Here is a 20,733-nt window from a genome sequence, read left to right on the forward strand (position 1 = left end):
CCCCACCCTGGGTTCCCGCGATTCCGCTCGTTTCAAAGCACCCGGGAACCCCCCACTATCTGGCAAAAAACAGATTTGGAGGGGGATTTCCGGTTCTCTACAGGCGGAGCTGACGGAAACCACGCCCGGCTCCGTTGCCCATTTACCAGCCAGCCGCGCTCGTCAAATGTTTTTCGTCGCGGATTATGACGCGGTCTGCGCGATTACCACCGTCCCCATATCTCTCTCTCTCTCTCTCTCTCTCGTCTCTCCTCTCCGGAGGGATTCTCTTCCTCCCGTGCACACGCTCTTTGTCCCCTTATCCCTGTTCCTTCCTTTTTTCCCCTCCCGTCCCTCCTTCCCTCCCTGTCCTTAAGCGCTTTCCTCCCGAGGCTGCTGGATCCATCCCGAACTCCAGGACGACGCTTGCAAGTTTGCTCTTGCTCCAGCCCGTCGGACCTGCTCTCGTCTCGTTCCTATCAGCGATCCTGTGTGCTCAGGCCAAATGATTAGTTCGCTCGGGACCATTCAGAGCTTTGCCTCACTGCGCCCTCCGTTGAATACAAAAACGAGGCAAAAAGAAACATCACAATTGATTTGTAACGAAATATGCAAGTTCGATTAAACAGGGTGTTCTCGTTTTAATAATACCGCGGACGACGTAGACGTAGAAATGCACTGTAGCGATCGAGTGAATTTCGGGGTGGTCCGTTCTCGGTTTATTGATTGATGACTCATTAATGCCTGGTCGGAGCTGCTTAAGCATTCGACTCAGGGTCACCGCGTGGTTATGGTTCGATGTCTGTGAATCGGTTGCGAACAAAGGCAGCTGGCAAGTGTTCGAGCATCGATACCTTCGAGACTGACGCTTCTAACGAGCCAAGCCACGTTCACGTCTGAAAAAGTGTAATAAAGTACACAAAGTTACAATTCATAAAATTCTGTAGTAACTTCGTCTTAGTTAAACGTATCTCGGATATTTCATATGTACGTAGAAAGTAAGAGTGTACAAGATTGTACGCATGTGTTTATGGATATTATCATACACATGTATGGAACGTTGGTGTAAACGTGAACGAGGCTTAATGCAGCGGGTGCAGCTTGTTGCACCGAACTTTTGAAGCCGTCTTAAAACCGTCGAAACCGATGTTAAGCAGTATCGATCGAGACCGGCGTCGCGTCGGGAGCCTTTGTATCGCGCGTAACTCGCGCTTCTTTGCCCCGGAAAGAAGGATGAACTTCTTTCGCGTTACTTTTCCTTTCGGGATCACTTTCCAACCCTCTTGCGATCTCGCAAGAAACCAATTATCCCGAGTGAAACTTTTCCTATGGCCATTTCACCGCGACTACTTCTTCCGGCGAACGGTATATGTATATTAGAATAAAAATCGTTCTTAGTGAAAGGATAGACTCTGTTCAGTCAGGCTCTGACATCGTAACGACAGTTGTAGATTTAATCCCAAAATGTAAATTGGTTGGAAATAATTAAACGTATGGTCAGTCGTCTCAATTTCAAAATTCAAATTACTTTAAATTGTATAATTGTACGTGGGGTCGTATTACGTTAATTTTGTGTCGAGGAATTCTAGTTCTTATTCTTGAAAATAGCACGATTTCAAGAAAATGTCGAGTGAACTGAATTGTAATGCGAATAATACGCTTTTGTGAGGATAAACGGTGGCGAGACTCGAAACGCGAGAGCTAGTCGAATCGATCGCGGTTCCTGGACTCTATTTACACTAGCCGCGCGATTCACAATGCGCGTCAACGGGTTTCAATGCGGCTGCGACCAGATTCGAGCTTGAATCAATCCTAGACAATGCGCGGTCAATCGTTGCGCTGTCTTATTTAACGCCAGATTCCATTTTCGAATACGAAATCGATAGCCCACTCGAGTTCTGAGTACTCGATCGTTTGTTTTCGTCTACTTATCCATTAATCGATTGCGTTAGCATCTAGTAATACTTGTTGAATGCCGTTTTCAACGAATTACTGTTCATTTATTCGAAATGAAGATTTCACCCAATTGTTTGTAACCAGGAGTCAGTGCGAATTGTTTTAAGAAAATATCGAGTCCGATCCAAGAAGGCGTTCCTTCTATACTTCTTTTATTTTCTAAGCCTGGTTGGGAATACATGGATAATCAGTTTGTTGTACTGTGATAAAATGTTGATGCGAGTTTCTCTGTCACTAGGAGGAGTGGAAACGCGATCACTACTGGCACAGCTGTTCTCAAAATAAACGAGCGGAGCCCGTGACAAATAGAACCGAGTTTTCCGCGGTGGCGATTTTCCGTAGCGGTGGCTATCGCGCGCAGAGCGTTTCTGGAAATCACGGTGGAAAATCTCTCTCGCGGATTTGGCAACACTGTGACGCTTTGGGCGTCTCGCTAACACTCGACAGCGCGAACGACGAGGGGTGCCGAGCAGGAGGGAGAGAGACGGCGTGATGCTCTTCGAGGAAGTGGGGGCGGAACCCGTGTATCGGGTAGGAAAGGGTGCGAGGTCGACGTGGAACCCGTTCGTGTGGGAGCGTCACGTGACCTCACGGTAGAGGGGTGCGATGGGTGACGGTGGGGACCGATGGGTGGAGCCAACATTTTCTCCTCCGTCGACGATTATCCCAGGGCGCAGGTCGAAAGGATCCTTTTGGGAGGGTGCGAGGGGTGAACGGCACGGGGTGATGCGAGTGACGCTGGCTAGCGCGAATTTTGGCACAGCTCGCGAAAATTTCTCACTCGGGTTTTCGCGGAAAACTCGGACGGCTCTCGACACGGCCAATCGGCTTGAATTATGACTGATGAAGTGCCGGCTCCCGGATAAATGGAGAAAACCATCTGGCCAGGCATTAGCGGTACGGCTTTAGAATTCGTTTTCATCTAAAATTGGAGACGTTGGATTAATAGCCTGAGTCCAAGCTTAGCGAGCATTTGTTGTTCGCGCTTCGCATAAAACCTGACGGACATGAACGTATGTAGGAGTATTTTTAATATCGCCTTGCAAACGAACGATCAGAATTATTTAAATAAACATTTAATCTTCTCGTTGCAGAATGAACCGAACTTTGAATCGTGATCCACTGACCCAGAGAGGTCCACCAAACACGGGTGAAAAAAACTGACCACTCCACCCTGATCAAACACCTCTCCGCCGGGAAAGCTACATAGTTTATCGCTGGTCCCGTGAAAATCCAGCAACGTGTCAATCGGCATCGTTCTCTCGAGCGAAGCTTCGGGCAACGTCGATCTCCCCCACCCCCTGCACACTCACACTCCCTCGCCTCCCTCTCCTGTGAAGGGTGGTGTTAATGGGCGTACTCGCGGTTAACACCCTTATACCCCGATCTGGTGGGGTGCGCGGGCGAACAGAGACGGAGAGAATCAGAGGAAGAACGAGCAGAACGACGTCGCACCCGCGGAGGGGATGACGAGGACGGAGTATCGAGATTGTTAATAGAAGAGAGACGGGGAACGTCGGAAAAGGCGTCGAGAGCAACGCCGCTCGGATTGGCGCCGGAACGCCAATCCGAACTACGAGCGCTCATTATCGCCCGTCTGTTTCTGTGGTGGGGTGCCCTTGGACGAGTCTCCTCTTCTTCGTCGAGCCTGAGTCTCGGGTATTCCTCTTCTTCTCTGGCGAACGGCTGCACCGTCCGCCGGGTTGCCACGGCAGGTTCTCCCACTACGTCCACCGCCGTCGAACGAAGCTCGGGGAAGGGAGGAGGAGCCCCTGCACCGTCTCAGTCTTCGCGTCGCTGCCCTCCAGCATTCACGCCTCCCGCGTCCGGCGCAGGCACACTCCGCGCTAGCACTACGGTGCCTACGTACACTCACACGCGCCCACGCTCGTACACGTACGCGCACACGCGACCGCGTCCGCCCCCCGTGTCTCCACACGCACAGACGACGCGGTTGTACACACGCCCTGAATCCGGACGAGGACTTTAGCACACCAACACCTCCGCGGGAGGTGTGGGGGTGAGCCCCCAGAGGAGGTGTCAATCCTAGCGCTGCTCAGTGACCATCGCGGCGCCACCCAAGTAACACCTTTCGTCCGCTCTCCAGCCCAGAGCCACAACCGCACACACCGAGAGTCTAGTTTTGTCCACGGGGAGCCCTCTCTCTCGTTGCTGCTACTACTGCTACTGCCGCTGCTGCTGCTGCTGCATTCGCTTTTTTTCCTCGCGACCGTTCCGCGTGCGGATAGACGCGCACGAACTGTTCGACGCCCTTGTCGTCCGGCCGTCGGACGCTTGCTCCGTACCGTTTCAGGGCGCGCAACCCTTCCGCGATCGCGCCGCGTCGTGAACGACCCCGTGGTAGACACAGTGAGTCAGTGCAAACAGTGAAGCAAACAGAGGATTTAGTGCTCGAGTACATGGTGTGACTCTTGCCCAAGCGCCACCGAGATCAACCGCCGGATTCAAAGTGTTGAAACTCGTGCTTCTATTAAGGTGCTGTTCGCCTGGAATTTGTACATCGAGTGACGCCGGAAGAAGAGAGGCTGAGAGACCTCAGTAAGGTCGGAGGAAGGACGTACGATGCCTCTGACGACGGATCTTGAGGGGAGATCGCAGCGGGAGCGACGAGAACGAACCGCTAATCGCTTGCGATCCTGAATCGTTTCGGACTTTGGTCAAACGGCGAGACGATTTTGGGGAGCATGCCCGAGATTCGGCCGGGAAGGACGGTCGACCACGCGGCTGCGAGGATCATCGTGATCATTGGTCAGTGAACGTGCAGCCAACGAAAACGAGATCAGTGAAAATACGATAATAATAATAATACAATATCGAGGATAGTGAATTGTGATTTGTGCTTGGTGAAATCAGTTCTGCGAGGAGGTGAAGCAGGCGAGTGACTTGAAGAGGAAGGAAGGATAGAATAGAACCGTCTCTCGCTTTGAGTCACTCGAAGAGGAATCTCGCGCGACTCGGCCTACCCGCCCGTCTCGATGAGATTCGAACAAGACACAGCGTGCAGGGGTACCCACTGCGCCAGCACTCCGCAACCCTCCGCGCTGCAGCAGCGTACAAGGCCCGAGGAGGTGGTGGAGGAGGAGGTGGACTCCGACTCCGCGAAGGACATCGACGGCCAACGGCGCAAACGAAGAGAATTGGAGACTAACGTGGTCGAGGGTGCAAACACGGGGCCGAGGGCCGAGGCGGGGGGGCCTGGGATGGCGTACCCCGCGTCAGCGACGGCTCTGAATCAACACTCGGCCTTCGCCACCTCGATCGCTGGCACGCCGTCCAGCAACCCGAACGGACACATATCCGGCGGCCACCTGCCGGCCCCGGCCGCCCCGAGACCGACGGACTTCAGCGTATCCTCGCTGCTGACCGCCGCGACCACCCATCCGCCGATTTTGGGCGGCTCGTCGTCCCAGGGTAGCGCCTCGCCACCGCCCGGTGGCCCCGGAAGCCCGGCCGCCGCGCCGGAAACCCCGCCACCGCTGCCCAGCCAAAGGGAATTGTCGCATCCGTCCTCGGCGGTTGCGGCCGCAAGTTACTTCAGCGCTGCCGCGTTGGCAGCTGCCGGTTTCTACAATCCGGCGGCTCATCTGCCGGCTACCAGCTCGCCCGGACCGACGGCGCATCATCTTCAGGGAAAGGGGATCCTCACCGGCGGTCATCATCATCCGCATCTCAATCCCCACGGCATCACGCCGCCAGGTGAGCCAAACTTACTCAAAGTGTCGTGACGATCTCTTTTTACGAGCTCGTGAATCGGTGGAAATTGTGTTCCGAGTGCGGGGACGGGTAATTGCAGGGTCCGCGTTCAAGTGTAATTGGCCAGGGTTTTCGGCCGATCGGGAGATCGCTCCTCTCTCCAGGGGAACGATGTTTGGCAAGGTTCTCACTCCGTCGACATAGTATTTTACAAATTGTCCGCGGAACATCTCGCAAAACGAGAATAGCGATGAGCAATCTTTGATAGAATCTGAGAAATGTTAGAACAAACAAGATCCCTTTGTCTCCGTTCAGTTTCTACTCAGGAATCTTCGAACTAGTCCCGTGAAACAGGTTGCTTTGATAAGCGAATCGTACAGTCTGATAAACATCTCGTTCCTTCGCAAAAAGGATGAACCAGGTGTCGAGACGGATAGAGCTCGTTCCCGTGAACCGGTAAAACCTAAATTGAGACGTAAGACCGAAGCTAAGAACGTTTAATTCAATGCTCAGCTGGTAGAACGAGATCCTTGCAATTCGCGAACGCTAGGACAGTTTCAAATCCGCTCCCGGCTACATTTGGCCGTTCAATTCGCAAAACAAGTTGTTCGAACCTGGATCTGACACGGAACATACGTTCAATTTCCGTTCATCTCTCGATTTATCTTGTGAATTCATTAAGAATTTGAAGGTACAGTTAAAAAACATAGATAATTTCGTTGGAAGACATTGTTTCATACGTGCTCCACGTTTTTTCAAACGTAACGTAAACAATCCTCGAGCAAATATTAAACTGCATACATAGATCCCTGAAAAGTGGAAAAATTGAGTTGGATTTAATTACTCCTGGCTCTGTTTTACGAACGACAGTCGAACTTGTTGCGCGCCGGAATTCATTCACTTTCTCCCGATTTTCTGTGCAACAAAAATCGTGTAAAATTCCCTTCGGATTCAACGATCGAATAAAGGATCAGACTCTTGCCACGGATCCTTTCCATTGCTTATTCACCCGCATTTATTCTTCGCGGCGACGTTTCACGTTCGATCGGTTTGTTAACCGTGTTCTCGCCCGGACGGCTGTCACTTTTACTGGACGACGTTGTTAGCTAGGCGTACAAGGAATTTCGCTAGAGGGGAGATTTATTCCGCGTAACCCGTTCGCAATATTCCGACGAAGTAGTTGGAAAATTCTACAAATTTTCGGAGTTCTGCAAAAAAAAAGTCTGAACCGTGGACCGGAAGGGTGGCTGGTTTCCGCGCCTTACGCAACGCGTCCGACGGGAAAACTGTGGAAAAGCGGCGCCTTTGTTCGGGAACACCCGGCTGGACGTTGTCCGACGTGATAAAACGCGGTTAATTAACGCGCCGTAATTATTCCCGCTTTCGGAGCCTCGAGATCGTGAAATGCAGTTGAAACCAAGCCGCTGTTTCGACAGTATTTTATCCAACCATTCATTAATCCGGTCCGGATTTTATACAGATAGTTTTCAGACAAATAGGAGATCTAGGACTTGTAAAATGAAATGGAGATCTTCTGAATTATAGTTCATTTAGGAACTCGAGGAATTTTCGTACTAAAAATTTATTCATAATAGAATTTCTCAATTTTTCTTATTATTTAATTCGTTAATAACGTTGACTGATTATTCACGCATTTCGGCCATGTCATCAAACGAATTGTCGTTGTCAGGAAAAAAATATCACACTCAGTTCAATAAAAAATCATTCAATATTGCATCCCCCCGGCACCGACACCAAATTCATTAAAATGTTCTGTGAATTTTTGAAAGAATTAACTCTCGGACGTCACGAGTCTTGGACCCTTAGCATAAATCGTTGCGATCTAATAGATCATCGCGAAAAATGATCACTGCCACTGGCCGAGATCCATTAACGGGCGCAGCAATAGATAAAAAAGCTGTCAACCGCGAGGAATTAAGCATCGCTATCTCCATAAATCTTGGCGGAGAAACTGTGAATTAATCCGGCGTTGATAACCATCGCGGGTCACAGCGTTCTGGTTCAACGGAATGATTAACAGCTCTCCCGCTCGTTTCAGAACTTGGAAACCGTCCTAAGAACTCTACGATAAAACCCGCGAACCGTATTCGCTTGATCGGACATTGAAATCGCTTAAAAAATGCTCACACAAATAATAACGTCGACTCTTCATGGTTTTTGAAGTTCAGTATTGGAAGAGAGCTCACGTGCGTTAAGTATAGATGAAATAACGAGGGAACCACGATGCTCCGAGTGTTCAATTGTTTTTATTTGCCAGAAATTCTCACAATTAGAGAAATTCGCGTGACTCTAACATATTTCACAAACTGAGAACGTCATAGACATTTTAATCTCGTAGATAATAGTAAAAAACAACAACGATGCTAATGTTTAATGAAAAATGCATTGATAAATGGCGGTAATTAGACAGACAAACGCATACGAAAGGCGGTGTAATTATTCTAATCGCCATAGGAACTTGTTGCAAAAGCCAATTTCTTCTATTACGCAATCAACCCGACTGGTGACAATAGTTGGAAAAAGTAATTATTCCTAATTACACGTAAATAATCTACTTAGAAAAAGTAATATACTCATTGTTTAACGATTCCTATTTCGGTACGTTTGTTCCGACACGTGTCTTAACCAAAAGCAAAATAGTTCCTTACAATATTCACATTTTTAATTCACAATGCGAGAAATGAATTAACGACAGTTTAAATAGAGATTGCAAACGTTCGCGTGAATGAAGTGACTCGAGTTGAGACTGTCACGGCGTTACCGTGAGGAAACGAGAACGATTTTCAGTTTGTCTTATCCGACATCTCATTATTGCCCGCGTCCACCTCATCCGTTTCGACCAGTTACCTCCTTCGTTAACTTCAACAATGAATTAATTCGCCACTCACGTTGACACGCGTCGTCTTATGGTGGCTGTCGAAACGGGAAGTCGGACATCTGCGCTCCAATTCCGGAGAATCACGCGTCTATTGCAAGTTTCAAACCAGTTTCACACGATTTACAATTTTTTTTTTAAGTAAATTGAGTCAGTTCGAAATTCAAATTGGAGTATTAAGTCAAATTGAGGATGGATTTTGTCGTTTGAAAATATCGGAAGGTTTAGACACGAGAAACTGCGACGATCATTGCAATTCTTTTGAAGTAACTGGAGTTAATCGATTTGAAAATTGAAATTGTTACGAGGTCTGGTTTTAATTAACATGGGAACACGACAGTGGAACGCGAAGTTGAATTGAACGTGGGTATAAAATCGTCGGGAGGCTTTGGCGGAAGAAAATGCGACCATCGCAGTGGAAGGGGATCGATTTTGGCAGGCTTTGAGCCAAGCGAATTTTCGTACCGTTTCCCTCTGCTTTTAAATTGCAGCAGCCGGAGTTTGCATTCCCCGGCGCAGGCCGAGTGTCTCGGCGACGTGCGAAGAATATCCCGTCGACGAGTTGCTCGTTCGAAGCCGATACAGCTCCCAAAGCGCGAGACTATTGATCGTCGTCATTCGCGTTAGAAAATGGAAATGTGTTCGCGCTTGAACCAAGAATCGATTGAAATCAAACTGTGACTATCGGTTTAGAAAAATATGTTCCCGTGTCGTTCATCTCGGTAGACAGCTATAACGCAATTTAGAAAGCGTTTTAGCGTTGAGAGATCTTTGTCGCGAGCTACTCCCATTAGAAAGTGCAAATAAATGTGACCAGGGATCAATTAAAATCGAGGTCGATTCATTCTTCTTCCGAAAAACGAATTTCCCTGTTGTTCATCTTAGAGGACAGGTTCGATGCAACTTAGAAAGGCGCTTTATCGTTCTAAAATCATACAGTGACTCTTCTCTTTCTCGTCAGCCAAAACATATTCGTCATTGTTTGGCCATCTTTCCCATCATTTCTTCTTTTCTATCCGGGCTGGCAGCCAACTGACCACGAGCCCGCACGACATTCATCTGACCAAGGCCACGACCGGTGTTCGGATTCGCGCCGCGTTTTTCTCCCGGTAACCTCAGAGAAAACGGCCGAGAAAAGCGGGAAAGCTAGACTAGATATTTGAGATTGACGTTTAACGACTCGTTGCTCTACATCGAGGCTTCATAACCCATCAGCGTCACAGAATAAAATACCAAATATACCGTGAAATTATGAATGCATAAAAATAATTGTTTGAAACGAAACTTCTTTGATTTATTATCAATTAATGTTTTACTTGTACATTTATTTTAATTATTTATACGTTTACCAAGGATTCCCTGAAATTTTCTCGACCGTAAATAGGTCTCGTTTCTAAGACCGGGCCTATTGGATAATTAAATTCGAATTTGAATGTAGGCGCCATAGTGGGGTTGCAACGATCGGAGTGACATCTGCGTAGATTTCGTAATTAGACGCGAGCGTGCAAAGCGGCGGGGTGCAGTCAGGTTAGTGGCGTTGCTCGTGAAGCTTTACCGGGAACTGTGAATCTGTTTCTCTTTGTTTAACCTAAGTGAATTCGTTGAAAAGTGAACAGGACCGGGCATGCATGGGTTGCTGTTCGGAAACCACAGGTAATTAGATTCACCTTATTAGAAAAGCTTTCTTTACGTACTTCGCTTCGATTCGCTCCGTATCGATTGAATCTTGAATCGCTTCAAAGGTTCCTTTTAGTTACATACAGTTTAGATTTATTTCATGCGTCTCTTGTCGTTCCAGGTTTTCTTTTCGAGAAAATCGACTTCTTCCGAGTACGCATGCACTCGACTATGTCGTCGTTAAAGGAGTTTCGATGCGATAAGCCGTAGGTTTCCGAGTAACGATAATGCATGTAATTCTTAAGATGCACTCTGTCAATGCAAAAATTGTTGAAAGTGCCACCGTACTGTATACACGGCTCTGCTTTCCGAGTAAAATTTTTGCGCGTGTTTTCTTACGTCGAAAATAAAACGTAATAATCAGGCGCCATTATTGACAACAAACCGTGACATTGTGTTAAGCATACGTAACGTCGTGTTAAAATACATTTCTACAAAAAATGGGCGAAGTAAACAATGGTTTGCATCGAGATTATTTTAATCATGACATGATCGAGTGCATGCGTAATTGAAGAAAATGCAAAGTCTCGAATGAAAAAAATTTATTCCATATGTATGTATATTTAATTTATCTTGTCATGTACGATCACTCCCTCTACTGTTATACAATCAGTGGACAGGCTATGTATTAATGAATTAGGAAATATTTTATTTAGAGTGCGAGGGAATTTCTGTCAGGTATCACGTGTCAAAAGATTATATGTTAATTACGATATCATTTAGCAAGACTATCATTTTCCTGTATTAATTACACCAACACCTGTAGACCTCAAGCAAAAGTTAACATCGTATGTATTTTAAATTCTTCACGTGGTGCGCAGCGATTAACTTATATTAGCTCGTGATTATACATATTTATATTTTTTGATACGTTGAAATATTTGCTTTGGAGAAATGAACTAGCGATAGAAAACGAATTAATGGCTCGCGGGTATCGGCAGTGAAATTTTTCGTATCGGCTTAAAGGTCGCTCGATTTTCCATATATTACGCGATTCACTCGGGAAATCGTTCCGGCCTTCGTTGTGATCGACGTTCGCTCGCCTTTCTATCACGATAATTGCACGCTCGCGGGACTTAATTGTCCCGCGGCAAGATACGCTATTCCGGGACTATGAAATTATATCCATTCGAAGAAATTATCGCGGACCGAATAAATTATTATCGGGCCTATGTTTGAGCCGCGAGCACCTGCCGCGTTGAAATTCGTGGTTCGGGCAGGCAACGCGGAAATCGAAACGGGGACGAATTATCGTGTAAAATATATAAAACACGGCCGGGTAATAATTATCAGCGATGAACCCCCGGTCGAGTAATTGCGTCGCAACGGGTTTTCGGGAGGAGCCATAGCGTTTTGAAAAATCGTTCAAAATACGTGGCCACCGGTGGTCGACCGCGATGACCAAACAACAATACCAATTTAATTGCGCCCGCGCGCGTTTCGTTTATACTGCAATAATATTATGAAATTATTAATAACTGCGTCTCGCGTATGGGAAAATCAACGCGGTGATGCAATTGTCGCGTTACAAACTTGATGGAACACATGGGATAAATAAGCAAATATTGTGCAACCGTTACCGGACAACGACGTTTCTTCCAAATATCTTGTTACGTTAATCTGTTCTGCTAATTTGTATCACATAACGGCACGAGATAAACGGTACGCGAGGCGTAAAAATTCGTATCGCACGATCTCTGGTGCGCGATTTCAATTTCTAAATGAAAAAGATCAAGGCGAATAGTAGGTGAAACAGATTTAATGATCGAGTCGCGCGGACTTTGTATGATAACAATCATGAAGTCATTAACGTGGTGGCAACAGGTTCTCGCATTTTTTCCCCAGGCTTCGCGCATATGCCGTAAGTGATTGGAATAGAGAGAAAATACCGGGAGCTGTGTCCGTGCCGTTAACTATTAACCGCGTCATTAATCATAAATAATATAATCGTGATTTACATCGTCGTGAATAGTAATTCGCCGGCTGCCACTTAGCACTCGCAGGTAAAAAGGCTCGTGTTGAGTCGTCGAATAAATTGCGATAAATCGAGCTAATCTCATTTTCCGATAAGGGTAGACATTGGTCAAGCTTGGAAAAACTGCCGCCAGGGATATGGGTAATTATTTTTCTAGTCATTAAACCGCCCGCCGAACCGTTTAATCGGACCGAAAGATTCTGTCCAAAAAGATCATTGCAGAACCTTTTTTTGGCGAACGCCCTTGTTAACTTCACCGCAATAAAATAGAAATAATACCCTGGCCTCCCTTTTTCGGGGATGGGACTAGTTTTATGACCGAACAAAGTAACGAAATTTTGTAACCAAAAGTGGCCTTTTTTCATCCCATGCAACAGGTTGTCCACGATTGGTTGGGATTAGAAACATTTTATGAAACGAAGGATAGGCTGTTATAAATAATGAAATTGACTTTTGAAAAACGGGCATGTTTTATAACTCGCAAAAAATAACTTTACAGTTATTTCCTCGCAATCGTCTTATTTCGTTCGGAGTATAAAAAATTACCAGAGAATAATGTTTCTTTTATAATTAAACTAATTCAAACAAGCAGACAACAAACATGACAATCGGTAGATAATCGTCGACATGATTCGAAATCGAGGTTCGAGGATAAACGAGATCAAGGGATAAAGAGTAAAAGACAGCAGTTTAAAGTCGGGCAAGGGTGAATCGATCCCCAGCTCTCTCCGTGAAACTTTCGGTTACTGTTTCCACCCCCTCCTGGCCCTTTGATACGGGGTGGCCGAAGTTCGAAACCGAATTAGAAAGATCTTTGCCCTGGAATTGAAAATCGCGAGGCCGTCTCGCGAACGTTTTCCTACCGTTGTTAGCAGAGGCCTTAAAAATAGAGCTGACGCCGTTCGAGGGTCAATAGAGCCAATCTCTGCTCCGACCAATTGTCTTACTGCTCGCTCGATTCGATACAATCGATCGTCCTCGAGGTTCTCTCAATTTCTTAGGAAACTTATTTTTTTTTCACATTCCCTTTAATTGAAATTTCAACGGGCAATCGTCAATTGAGAACGATTCTTCGTATACGGATCGCGTTCGCTTTAACAGAAATTTTCATGAATAATTGTTAATTGGAAAACGGTATCATGTTCATTGATGATTAAAATAAAGCGATTATGCGAGCGTCGATGGCAGGATGATTTTTCCGCGTTAATCCGTATTTTTGACGCGGGCGAAATGCGATACTTGTTATTTTTGCGGCGGACGTATTAATTAAGTCGGGATTGAACGTGAATAATATTTTAATTAAACGGTCGGAGGAAATTGTAAACGAGCATTGTCAAAGTGTATTATTCGATACGGGTAGGATAAAGTTTATATCGTCCCGCATTATTTAACTGTTGCCGCATTAAAATAAATAACTTTCGGACCCGCGACTGGCTGTAATTTTAATCCACCACTTTCACCCTCAGTTCATTACCGGCCAATTATCGGAATATCCACACAATTATTCCTAGCAAATATGATCAAGTGTTCTGCCTTCGAATTTATAAGTTTCATTAAAAATTCGAGGACAAGTTCATCGAGTTAGACATTTAATGAAATTCAGCAGCAACGCTTAGACTAATCAACAACGAATTTATACATTTTAATCGACCCAGCTATTTGTGTTTCAACCAATTATACTAGTTGCATCGAATATTTTCGTGTTGCCAATTGTACCGAAAATCAGAGTGAAATTTCAAGTATGATTAATGCGAAGGAATTTGTGGTTTAGGTTTAGGCCTAGGCCCTCACACGCCAGAGGAAGCAGCAGTCCTGGCGGCCGCGGCGGCAGCGTTGCACCACCACCATCAAGGTGGTCCCGGTGGGCCAGCGATGAGGCCGTTGAGGCCACCGCTGCCCCCGGGGATGTTGCACAGCTCACCTCACCCGCTGGCACCGCACCATCCCTTGGCTGGGCCACACCACCCACTCGTTCCTCCTCATCACCCCGAAGAGGACGGTGTCGTGGACGATCCCAAGGTGACTCTCGAGGGTAAGGAGCTCTGGGAGAAGTTCCACAAACTCGGCACCGAGATGGTCATCACCAAGAGCGGCCGGTAAGTCTCAATTTCGTTTCCCGACGAGTAGATCTCGGTTTCGTGTAAAAAATTGATTGTGCCAATTTAAAAAATGTAGAATTCTTTTGTTTTTCAAACGTAGTGATAGATATCCATTTTATTTTTTATGCTTACGTACGCACATTTGTATGCTTGCTTGGACCGTTGACGTCATCGAATCTATAGTATCGACGAGTCGAGATTCAGAATGAATTTACGTCGTATTGTATTATAAATTTTGGAAAATAACGATGTAAGACAAGAGCCGTGAGATAAATGCGCGGCGCGAGCGAAACACGAGAAGTGAGCGCGAGAAACCGCAGAAAATCGCGTGGAGAACTCGTTCCTATAATTTTCGGTAGCCCTGGAAAGAGTGCCGATCCTCGATTCGCGAAATGTAGGGCATATAGTTAAACTTGAAACAGCAGTAGCAGCGTCGACTATAGTCGGCTCTGAATCGGTTGTCATCGCACTTCAATGATTCAGACCTTCTATGGACATTTTCCCGTCGATCGAGAATCCTTTTCGAACGCAAACTTTCACGAAGGGTTGGCGGGGAAAAAAAAAGTAAAAGGGGTAGTTTCGAGAGAGATACGTAGTATAATAGTTCGGAAAAGAGCATACGTCGGCGTCGACGATACTCGTGTGTACACGGAGCGTGGTTCCAGCTGTCGGCCGCAGTGCTATACCCGGCTAGAATTTAGTTATCGCTTTCTCTCCCTCTTTTTTTACCTCGCGATTGCAATAATCGACGCAGCTTTGAATTTTAAATTCACGTTTCGCGGCTTAGCAACCGTGAACTCTGAATCTCAAGCAAATGTTGATAGCAATATATGTACTTGCAAGAAAATGTTTCATGTTCAGAGCATTGTAGCATCTTTATGTTCATAGTTTTTATAATAACAATTAGATGGTGGATTTGTATATAAATGCTGGAATGGTCTGGAAATATGAAATTCCAGAGGGGACCCAGTCTGACCCAATATCTCGTTTCCGCGTCCCGTTGCACAATCGTGAACGCGAGCCACGTACGTGGAACCCGTGAATGACCGGCAATTTGTGGTTGGCGGTGGGCCAATTTCGCGTATCCGTGGGCCCGTGTCCCAGCTCGCGCGCTCAGAATCCCTGGTTCAGGTTCGTTTTTCGCGAACGGGCCCAGGTAATATCTCGTTTAGAAAGATTACAGGTTCGGTGAACAGGCTGCCAATGTATAAAACAAACATCGTTAAGGAGCCCTATACTTAGGGAGGGGGCCCAACGCTCTGCGGGCCCTTGCACCCCCGGGCATTATGCGAGTGCGCTCTTTCTCTCTCTCTCTCTCTCCCCCTCTCCGTTTCCATCGAATCGGTGCGTGTGCGGTTGTGGCCACTGGTACAGGTCAGGAACGAGAAGGAGAGGGCGAGAGTCGAGCGCGTGTATTGAGACGTAGAGACCACCGGACGCAGATTGGGCCAGCCGCAATTTCCGCGCGTGTAATTATCCGTTGATCGTCGTACGGTGCGTCTCGAACCTTAACTCGCTCCTTATTATTTAGCGAAGATGATTGATTTAGAGAGCAGCACCACGCGTGATTACCCCGTGACCGCGTGCTAGCCGTTTCTACACACGTTCCTTCGCGAGTGTTTGAGATTACAACGTGATAAGTCCTAATTAGGTAAAATATTTTAGACCGGTCATCGGAAAAATGAATAGGTTTCGCATTTTATATAGCTCACTGGAATGTAATGATAACGAGTCTTAATTGGTCGAGATAGCGATTAGAATATTATTGAAGACGTTATGAATAATTTATAGAATTTTTATTCTGATTTTACACTCAATACGCCTCGGCGCAGTAAAGCGATCTCACTTGAGTCGGAACAATCTTGCATGAGACGATCGCGATAGGAACGCGAACTCGTTCGCAGCCCAGCTGTCTTCTCCATGTTAATGAAAAGTAACCCGTAATTAGCGGAACGCGTTTCACATTTTATTTCTCTTCAACGCGCGATGAGAATCGACCATTAAAACAGACCTTCTCGCTGTTAAGGAGAGGCGCGTAGCTTAATTACAGTTTCGGTCGCGTGTGACAACTGCGATTACACGTGGAAATTCAGCTTATCAAGAGACAACCTGGGTGAACGGTTAAACGAGTCAATTAGACAGTGTCTGAGCATACTTTCTCGTCACTCAACATTTGACACGTCCAACGTTTTAATTTCGCTTAGTCGCTGATTTTTAATTCGAATCAAGTTGCCCTAGAAGAGCCAATAATTAAAACCAGCCTAGTCCTTTTGCGTTACTTATATTTCATATTTTGTCTCTGATCGTTTGATTTAACGCCGTTGTCATCGGTCGGTGACGACGTTTCCTATGTGTCGAAGTCCGAAATGGATTTCGGAGAGGCGTCGCCTTTCCGCGCGGACAGGTGTAGTTAAGGCAGCGTTATCGTGGCATTATCTCGATGATGGGGTACGGTAATTTCACAGTTGCGCAACGAAATGCGACATCGCGTTTCGTGTCGCGATCGGTGGTATCGCGCGATTAAATATGCATGTTCGTTTTGACGTTTGAACTTATACTTATCGTTAATGCCGGCCGTCACTGTTATCTGGTTCTCTGCCTCGAGGCTTACCCCCGGCCGGGAAACGATCGTGTGAAGATACCTCTGCATGTCTCTTTATTTCCATTTATTAAGCTTGTATCGTACAACTGATTTAATGAGAAATACAGAAAGCTTGATTAATGACACGTTGGTGATACTCGTATCATGAAATTATGTATGTAATGTAATTATTTGGATGTTCGACCACCTAAGTGTTTCTTATCAGGAAAAATTATACGCTCTTGACGCGGTATAGGGAAGTTAATTATGGTGCTTGTTAATCTACGTTTTAATTAGTCTCATCACTCAAGGACCGTAGTTCCCAGTAAACAATCTCTGGCTTCCTTCGATACAAATGAAATCTGCGTCAGTAGAATTTCATTCTTACGTGCGTTTCGTAAAATTCGCCCCACTGACAGCGTCGAAACTACCCCAAAAGCTATTTAGTATTCTTCTCTTGAAGGCTCGAGCACATACGCTCACCCTTTACCTGTTCTGATCGTTTCCCCTCTCTCCCCGTTTCGCCTTCCCGTCTCCCACCATACTCAAGTACACACACGCTCGTGAGGGATGCGTTCTCGGTCTTCGTCTGGGCGCATGTGCGCCGAATAGGTCTCAGTTTCTCTTTCGGCCGCGATGGGGACGCTTTCTCTGCGGGGTCGTCCCTAGGCCGCGTCGGGGGTGGCTGGTAATTAGCCGTAGTGGCCTGAGCGCGCCTGAAAATGCGCTCTGCGATTGTGGTGGAAGTGTCAGAGAGTGGTATCGCGCGGGGGCCGCCGTGTATCGACGTTTCCTTCTCGCCCGACGCCGACGCCGCGCGGGGGTGCCTGCCTTTCAATGCCACCCCACCGAACTGGCCCGTACTTTCGTCCTTTTTTTTTTCTCTCCGTACACCCACCCACTCGATTCCCACGTGGACTTCGACGTGTATCAAGTGTCAGTGTCTTCATCGATATTCGGTGAGAAAATACATTTCTGACGTCAATTTATAAAATGTAATTTGATGATCTTTTATAAACAGTAATTTGATCTGCATTTCATTGTTAAATGCATGTTTTGTATCTTTCATAAACGCTGAAAATTCGTAATCCGGGACAAGATGTTAGTCCTACACAATTTTAGCGTAACTGTATGTATACTTATTTTGGAAATGAAATCATAATACGCATTAGATATCATCTGTGTTATTCTGACTCCAGCCGAAAAACGCTTGCGCACTTTCCTTGGGGGTGAAAAGCAAGCACTTGCGTGGTATTGTCCGCCCGCCGCTCCGCCCAGTTTTCGTCCTTTGAATTTTCACGTTCTATCCGCGCAAGACGTAGGTATCCCGATCGGATCGACTCGCGTGGCGCTTTCACTCGCCTGGCGACACGTTATTACACAGGGTTAGCTGACGTACAGCATCGTTAACAAGTTTCCCGAGTCATTATCTATTAAAGTCTGTCAGGATTATTTAATCGAAATCACGTAATCGTAACTACGTGATAAATCATATACGATATGGATTCTGTTACCGATATTGTCCGTGCAATGTTTTCTTATTTTGTATAGAATTAAATTTCGTACAACTGCAGGTAATGCAATTATAAAGTGCAATTTTATCAACGAACGAAATATAAAACGTTTTCGTTTGTTCATTAATTTTTTACGACGTCTCATTCGATTGTACGTTCCGCGAAATGTGTCGAGACTTCTGAACGGGGTTGTACGCGCGTGTGCACCGTTTACCACGGAAATGAGATGCGTTGGGAAAACGTATACGCGGACAGTAGGCGAGGGTGGGTGTGTGGTGGCGTCGGCGCGGGGGTGTACGTTTCACACACGGTTGTAGATCGTTGGATAAACAAAAGAAAGTTGGGGTTCGGGGCGGCGAGGGGCGAGGACGGGGGTTGCTTTCGACGCGCGCGAGATTGATTGCTCGAGCTTTCGGTTTAGTGGCTCGTAATTAGGTCTGTCGAGTCGCTGAGTATTTCTTTATTCGCGCTCTCCACACCCATTCCCCTCAACAGCGTGTGTAGAATAGAGCTACTGTGGTGAAGCCCGATACGGGCTCGTGTGCAAGCCAACGTGTAACGCACCGTGGTTATCATTTTTTTTCTCCTTCCCATTTTCGATCATTTTTACGTTTCATCAGCCGCACTTTCCTCTCATCGTTCAACAGATTTGATTAGATACAAAATTCATGCGAAAATTCGTTTCAGCAAAATGGTTGTATAACGAATCAAACTGATTTTCTGTGCAAGCTAACGCGCCGAAGCAATGCACCGTGAGTTATCATTTCTGTCCATTGCCGTTACGGATCATTTTTATGTTTGATCGAGCGCAATTTTTTTAATCGCTCGACAAGCTCCGTGGGATACAAAATTCGTTTGAGTAAAATGTTTAAATAATCGTTACACGCTCCTTATTGACTAATTTCGATCGTGCGATCTAATAAAAATGGTTGAAACGTGGAATTGAAAATAACCGGGTGAACCGGCTAATTGGCTCCGGGCTATGCGTGCACGCGTTTTACCTGAAAATATCATTCGATACCGGCGATCGACGTTCATTCCTCCGGTTTCTTTTTCACCGGCACGGTTACGATTTGTACCATTACGTTAGCCTGTATGGTTTTCCTGGGAAACTCGATTGCAACATTAGCTACTGGATACGAGTATTAGATTATTTACTGTTTATTGAAATGTTATACCCCCGGCTAATTTCCTCAACGACTCCTGCCTCCTTGCCGACATTTTTTTTCTACCGATCTAACCGTATATTCATGATGGAAAAGGAAATTCTAAATACGGATATGATACAGAATTTTCCGCGAAATTCGATTCATTTATTCCGCTTGCTAGAAATGTTGTCAACGTTCTTGGGATTCTTGCCGCGTGATAAATCCGTGGAATGGGATCGAGGGGATCGTAAACAACACTAGGTGTTGTCGATAAATTGTCCGTCTAATTACATATCTTTTTTTCTATCATAACTTTATCCTTCAACACGCTTCGAGTTCCTTTTGTTAAAAAATTCATATTACGGTTAATACTTTCTTCTGAAATGTTAAACAACTTTTCATGAAAATATCATTCGACGTCGGAGGAGATGACGAAAAATTTTCAAGAACGTCGTTATTTGATATGAAACTGTAAGACGTTCAGAGGACTCTTGCAACTTTCTTGTTTTCATCCTGCGGGTTCTTCATTTTATTCAAACACGAATGTCCTTATCTGCGACGGCACTTTGCAGCGTGTTTCAAGGCTACAAAAGCTTGTACACGCGATTACGAGATAGGGAATCGCGCACGCGAGCGGGGAACGAGCAGGTTTCTCGCGAGGCGTTGAAGGATGAGCCGTCGTCCGCTTCTGTCCGCCGGAGTCGGTATACGGGCTCGCGATCCAGGTATACAGTTGACAAGAAGTGGGCGGATTGATTGTCAGGAACTCGTTAAGAGTGCAACGTGATTTCGGTGTAATGGGACGAAAGGATGATTGACAACGGACAGACCCAGTCAGTCTTTGTCGTAATTAAGTCCGCAGGATCGTTGCATCAAACGTGACCTGGCACAATTTTCCCTAATTGGTGACAGTGTACGCATCTGTTATTTGTTTGGCGACGTTTCGTTTCAATATTGAAATTTTTCACGTGTTTCTTAAGGATGTATTGGCTATACAATCAATCCCAAAAGTTTATGCACTTTAGAAANGACTTACGAGAAAATTGCATCAGACCTTTCTTATAGAGGATGACGAGATCTATAATTTCCATGTAAATTTTTTTCGCTAGCATCAATAGTTCACGAGTAATTTGCAAAAAACTGTTTTTTCGTTTTTCGTCAATAACTCATTAAATATTAATGCTAGCGAAAAAA

The 20,733-nt window shown here is 46.0% G+C and overlaps 1 protein-coding gene across 4 annotated transcripts in view; it reads left to right on the forward strand.

Moving 5' to 3' along the window:
• The first annotated feature begins 2,667 nt into the window (after positions 1-2,667).
• Positions 2,668-20,733, forward strand: part of bi (T-box transcription factor bifid) — a 76,316-nt gene continuing 58,250 nt past the window's right edge. Inside the window, exons 1-3 of one of the 4 annotated variants that reach the window (XM_026819493.1) lie at positions 2,668-2,948; positions 3,030-5,652; positions 13,954-14,293. In XM_026819493.1, coding sequence (XP_026675294.1) covers positions 4,932-5,652; positions 13,954-14,293 — 1,061 coding nt within the window. In that variant the 5' untranslated portion in view covers positions 2,668-2,948; positions 3,030-4,931. Of the gene's footprint in view, positions 2,949-3,029; positions 5,653-13,953; positions 14,294-20,733 lie in introns of those variants that run through there. The other 3 variants (XM_026819443.1, XM_026819464.1, XM_018032419.2) reach the window with 3 other exon arrangements.

Source organism: Ceratina calcarata, unplaced genomic scaffold, assembly GCF_001652005.2.
Source record: "Ceratina calcarata isolate Rehan_Ccalc_2016 unplaced genomic scaffold, ASM165200v1 scaffold1, whole genome shotgun sequence".
Classification (NCBI taxonomy): domain Eukaryota; kingdom Metazoa; phylum Arthropoda; class Insecta; order Hymenoptera; family Apidae; genus Ceratina; species Ceratina calcarata.